At 41.1% G+C, this 6421-nt stretch overlaps 1 protein-coding gene across 1 annotated transcript in view; it reads right to left on the minus strand.

Annotated features, from left to right (window-relative positions):
• Window positions 1-6421, minus strand: part of aco1 (aconitase 1, soluble) — an 18338-nt gene that overhangs the window by 3408 nt on the left and 8509 nt on the right. Inside the window, exons 11-18 of the mRNA XM_035675543.1 lie at window positions 6041-6200; window positions 5768-5903; window positions 4342-4426; window positions 3847-4003; window positions 1550-1674; window positions 1360-1464; window positions 616-758; window positions 359-506 (exon numbers count right to left, since the gene is read on the minus strand). Coding sequence (XP_035531436.1) covers window positions 359-506; window positions 616-758; window positions 1360-1464; window positions 1550-1674; window positions 3847-4003; window positions 4342-4426; window positions 5768-5903; window positions 6041-6200 — 1059 coding nt within the window. The remainder of the gene's footprint in view (window positions 1-358; window positions 507-615; window positions 759-1359; window positions 1465-1549; window positions 1675-3846; window positions 4004-4341; window positions 4427-5767; window positions 5904-6040; window positions 6201-6421) is intronic.

The following is a 6421-nucleotide window of genomic DNA, read 5'->3' on the forward strand; positions in this document are numbered from 1 at the left end:
CAGTTGAGCAAGCCTCAGTCAGAATCTTGTCCATCTTTCTCTTTTCCAGCTACGCTATGTGCTAGGCTCGTCTATCTTGAAAAGACAACCAAGATGGTTAAAAGATAGCAAGTTAAAAGAAGTTGTCAAATGTTAACTAATGATTGATTTGAATTGAATAGTTAGATAATATTAGCTACAGGAAAGGAGAAAGTTGACTGACCGAGGCTTGCTCAACTGTTATTGGAGCACAGAGTGAAAAGGGGCGGGATTTAGGAAGGGTCAACTGAGGTAAAAGCATTTTGCTGAACTCAAAGAATGACTTCAGTCAGACAGCACAGCATTGTTAGAGAGTCCCAGAGGGGTGCTGCATGCTGACCGTTTCTCCAGTTGGCAGGTGAATGGTTTGTGGCGCCTGCTTGTTGAGGAACTTGTTAAAGAGGCGGATGTTGGCAAACGTCCCTCTGGCCATAACAGCGTCGTTACCCCGCCGGGAGCCGTACGAGTTGTAGTCACGAGGGGTCAAACTGAAAAAACACAACAATTGCGAAGCAGAAAGGTTTAATGGACAGTTTGGATACAACCTACATAAAAGACTGCTGTGAATTCACAGTTGAAACCGTTGGGGTCACTCACCCTCTGCTGGTCAGGTGGCGCGCTGCAGAGCTATTCCTGGCGATGTTCCCTGCAGGAGAAATGTGGTCTGTTGTGACCGAGTCTCCCAAGTTCAGCAGCACGTAGGCGTCATGTATGGACTTGGGTGGCTGCAGCTTCATGGTCTGAATAAAGACAATGTGACAAAAAATTATAAGAACATAGAATAGAAACACTGCTCATTTTTCCAGCTCTGGCCACAAGCTGGAGGAGTTGATGTTGCATTATCAGCTGAATGTTATTATAAACTAGAGGTTTTTATGCTTGAATCACTCTATTTTAACAATGATCATCAAAACAGCCCTTTACACTTCATTTTAATAAAACGGTGCTAAAAATCAGGACAGCATATTTAAAAGTCCAGTTTTACATTTTATTTTTATTTTATTTACAGTGTGCACATGGTGGCATTTATCTATCAACATCACACAACCATGGTTAATGGCTTAAATTGAAGACATGCATCACTAAATGTGTAAGTATAAATGACTTTATGACATTTATTTTCATTGCTGTTTTGGCTGTAGTTCCACATTTCCATGATGAAAATGAAAACTGCATTTTAAAAATGAAATGCGTTCATATATCATGCGCACATTAATGTAAAATAAAACCAGTATTAGATTAGATGGTTTCATTTTAATAATGGCAGCCTTCCATTCCCATATACTAGCACTGGTAGTAGTTGCAGTAGTTTGGGAAGATGTATCTATGGTATATATTTACCAAACCATCAAAGAACGGTGGCGACTTGATGTAGGTTGATTCGGGGTCCCAGGTATACAGCTTGTCAGAGGGAGCAACCAGAGAGTTCCAGCGTTCATTCACTTTCTGCAGCAACACAGAAGATTCATGTCAGTCACGCATCTACATTACACTGCTGGAATGCTTGATAACACAGTGAAGGTAACACTACCTCAATCTTCTCATAGACTTCTTTGAACATTGATGGGATGACATAGGTTCTCTCCACAGCCTGAATCTCCTCCCGTGTGGGCCAGATATCCCTCAGGAAGATCTCTTTGCCTTCAGAGTTAATGGCTACAAAGGAGACAAAGGACGAGGGGGATCAATGACCTCCTACCTTTCATTTAACACACGTAAAAAGCTCAAATGAAATTTCAAAAGCAAGTCAAGACAGCCTGTTCAGGCCTAGCAGTGATTCGATCTAAAAAAGGTTACATTTTGCTGTACTGGCCCTCAGGAACATCAAGCCAAGCAGCTCTATTTCTATAGTCAGAGGATGGATTGTAGAGCAGGAAGTCAGTGTAGATGGGAATTCAGTTGCTACTGTATGAGGGGCACCAGTTAAGAGCTCGGGGTGCTGGTACAATACATATTCAGGGATACAAACCAAACAATCGACCATTGTCCCAAGTTCTTTTCTTATCCTACATAATGAATATAGTTTCATACTTTGGTTGCAGTAATTTCAAATTAAACTACAATTCAAAATTAAACTGGGGCTTTATTCAAACCTTTGAAGCCTGTGTAATATATTTAATGCAACAGGGTATTAAAGTCTGGCTATAGTCTACAGGGCATTTACAGTTCAGAAAAAAAGAGCACAATTTAGACTGTGCATCGTGATTGCAATTAAATAGGTCAGGATATTATTTTCTGGTCACGTAATGATTCATTTCTCTACTGTCCCAGAATTGTCCCCAACGCTGTACCTTTGTGTCCCAGGTGCTATTTTTTATTTAAATGTCCCCAGGACAACAGGGCATCCTTCATTTCAAGCACTGCCTGTTCAGATTGCTCAATCGGTTGTTGTGGACACTGAATGAATATGGAGGTCCCCATCACTCAAGTTGAAAAACTGGAGAGGACGGTCAGTTCCCTCATTAAAAAGTGGCTGAGACTGCCAAGATCTCTAAGCTGCATCTACTTCTATAACAAAGGAGCACTGGAACTGCCTCTTCATGGCCTGACTGAAGAATCTGAGTGCGCTAAGGCGAGACTTGAGATGACTCAGTCAGAATCCTGGGACAAGGTTATCCAGGCAACTACATCAGCTATTAGAGCGGCAGGAAGTAAAGGTGGAACAAAGACGAGGGGGTCCTGGCACAGGGTCAAACAGGCACTTCTGGCACACAGTGACAACTCCACAGCCAAGGCGAGTATTAGCAATGGAGGAAAGTGGAGAAGAGCTGGGCAACAAGATAGGCAACACCTACCCAACCATTTCCACATTTCCTGCTCACCAAAAGGGATTCAAACATGTAGTCCTATGTGCTGACGTTCAGACTGCACTGCAAACATATGAGTCAGTCTTATATTCATTAGCTGGAAGCTATCTTTTTCAATGTCAAGCTTGTCAAATCCTATTAGAACTGTGTTGTCTGTGGAAATGTATTTTTTAAATCCAGAGACACAGTGTCTTCACAATGGGATGCTGTTGGATTGGCTACAAAGTAACCTTTAGATTCTACATCTGGCTCCAACTTGCATGTATAACGACATCTGTAAACAGACCCAGATATGACTGTTTAACCATAATGTATTGAACTCTGCTTGTAAGGGATAAAAATGTCCCAGACTGGGGTCTAGCCAAACTGAATAGAACCACAAAACTGGGTCTTAGCAGCAATATCAGCCTGTGTTATTTAAAGAGTAAATACTCCCTGGGTCACAGTCATGTGTGCTGGATTATGGGGACACTGACAGACCACAACCACTAAGTGTGACTAGCATGCATAGTGACGTGCATCCCTGTGGTGCTAGTAGTCAGGGCTGAGACATGCGTGTGTGTGTGTGTGTGTGTAAGACAGAGCTGCTTGTTTGTGTGAGGTGAGGTGCTACCTCTGTAGCAACCTGGCCTCTGACAGTTTGGTCAGAGATTCTGGTGTTATGCTAGCAGTGGCTAATGTAGCCTGGAAGCTGCCCAGGTTTTTTTTCCATTTCAAATTTGTAGTTTTCAGCCTCAACCAATGCTGACGCAAGTAACATCACTGGAGGACATTTATCCAATTTACACAGCTCACTCCAGATGCCATCATTAAAGGCTTCATACAACTCTTTCAATATACCATTTAAAATGTGTAGGTATTTACAGGTCAATTCTCCCTGCTCTAAAATCTGACCCTGCTCAGTGTGACACAAAAAACGAGAGCAGATTATGATCTTGTTATTGGCCACATCTTCACCAATCTGCTTTTCAAATTTTAGGATTAAAACTTCAACCAGCACATTAAAAATACAACTACTCACCAATGGGCTCTTTCTCAAAGTCTATCCTCACAGTACCGGCGATTGCATAGGCGATGACAAGCGGGGGAGAAGCCAGATAGTTTGCTCTGGTGTTGGGGTGGACTCGCCCTTCAAAGTTTCGGTTTCCTGATAGGACTCCTGCAGCAACCAGGTCTCCCTGAAACACAAATGAATGTAAACACCTCAAATTATATGAGCAAGAAAGAAAATACTGTATGTATTTATAGTTTGAAATGTATCACTGATGTACATAGATTGTAAAATGAGAGAGGATGTGTCACATAAAGAAAAAAGTAAAAGAGAAAAAGTACAAGCAAACTAAATTAAAGAGCGAAGGTAGCGTCAGTGCCTACAATATCCCTGCTACCACAGGACATGTGACAGTGAAGAATGCCAAGAAGTGGGAAAAAAAGATAAATGAAGAGGAGAAAGAGCTAATGAGTGCCTGAAGATGTGAAATGATACAGTAGGGATGTGGACACAGCCTCTTGGTACCTGGGTTATGGCCTCCACCACTGGCTCTGGCAGCGGCCCACTGTTGCCTATACAGGTCATGCAACCATAGCCAACAACCTCAAAGCTAACAGGAAAGACAAAATGATTGTTTACAAAAGGTGTCAAATTACTTATTTACCTATGCATCAACAGCTAGACTGTCAGAAAAGCTAAAATGTAAAAATACATTTCTTTATGTAGTAGACAGGTCATATGAGGACATATGCAGTGAGACTACAGAAGACATTTTGCTTTAATGTGGTGATGTTGAGTCTAAGTAGACCGTCTAACACAGTATTGACTTTTCAAAGCAGAAATACTGTGGCAAGATGTATCAATCCTCACCACACTAAAAATCACATGAGCACCATGAGCGAGGCCTGGTTATGTAACACTTGTATTAAAAAGGTGTTGTATCAATCTGCCAGTGTTTAAAAGCAGACTGCAGTTCTGTGGTCAGTTTTATAATGGTGACCTTTACTCAGGGTTTCTGACGTTTTAAGACAATTATCAATGCAATTTAAGACCTATTTCATGTCCACAAAAAAGTATGATGATGGATATAAAGGAAAATCAGTATTGGTTGCATGCCAGGTGTTTTGTAGTTGTTACAGCGCAAAATTCTTTTTTACTCTACACAAGAAATTTTAACTGCATTAATCCAAAAAGATTTTTAAGACCTGTCAAAATCACATTTCAGCCCCCGCTAACACGCTATTTGCTGATCAAGTACTGATCAATAACCCCAGTAAGTGAACTCTGACTCCATTTCATCATGCCATTTTATTTAAGACTGACATACAAATGCAATACCAAGGCCAGCCCAGCAGATGTCACCATTTTACTGCATCAAATGCTTCAAAATAATGAACCATTTTCTGCAGTTTGTTCATACTACTGTCTGTACCTAGCTCTTCAATATGTCTGTATGTATTTGAAGGCTGTAGGCCATGTAGCAAATCAGAGCAGAACTGCTTTATGGCATTTTTGGATGTACAGGATGTTTTGCATCAATGTGATAAAGTACCTTAATTTTACTTTACTAAAACTTTACTTGACTATACCAAACAAATGTTCCCATCTTGTTTTATCAGTGAATAATGTCTCAATTGGATTTCTAGAATATTTTGGAAGGATAACATTTTTCTCCCACCCCTAATAAAAACAATATACCATTTGGCCAAAGTCTGGTCCCAAAAATATGGATATAAAAGCAGGATATGTACTTTGTAACATATTTACTGGTGACACCGTTTTTAAATTCTCTATCTGCTTGACTTAAAATGTGAGTAAAAAGGCTAGTGAGTGGACCTAAAGTTTTATTGTGTGTGTCAAACTACTGTGTTCCAGGGTAGAAAATAATGGGCTTTTGTCTTGAACATGTGTGGGATCAACCATACATAAATGACAGATTTTAGCAGCTTACCCCAGCTTAAAGAGGTAGTCCATAACACCACTCTCCTTTAGGTAATAGGTGACCACTCCACTGCCAGGTGACAGGCTGGTCTTTATGTACGGCTTCACGCTCAAGCCACACTCTATTGCCTTCTTAGCAAGGAGCCCTGGAGGAAGAGCATTGACCTTTACTAACTGTGTCAAATAACAGAACAAATAGCAGTACAATCAGTCTCCACCCTGACTAACATACACCTCCCACCATATCCCAGAAAGTCCATTAAGAGAAGTAGTGTACACCTACCTGCTCCCAGCATGACAGATGGGTTGCTGGTGTTGGTGCAGCTGGTGATGGCAGCGATCACCACCGAGCCGTGGTTTAACGTATACTCGTTTCCATTAAACTGGAAGGGGACTGCATTGCTGTGACGCTCAGGAGCCACTTGGAAACCCTTGAAACCTTGCTAAAAATGTCACAACACAAAATATGAGTGGTTAACCAAAGCCCTGAAAGCAACAGCAACTGAGTCATGGACACAAGTTAAAGCTATTACTGAACAAAAGGGCAGGGGACAGTTTGAACTGTTTTGATACTTAAGGATTATATATATGAGATTTAAAACATTACCATAGCAGCAGACATCTATTTGCTATGTAATGATACAGTGGAGTCATGGTGTCACAC

The sequence above is a fragment of the Morone saxatilis genome, unplaced genomic scaffold (genome assembly GCF_004916995.1).
Source record: "Morone saxatilis isolate NCDOM2014 unplaced genomic scaffold, NCSU_SB_2.0 Contig4, whole genome shotgun sequence".
NCBI classification, from domain to species: domain Eukaryota; kingdom Metazoa; phylum Chordata; class Actinopteri; family Moronidae; genus Morone; species Morone saxatilis.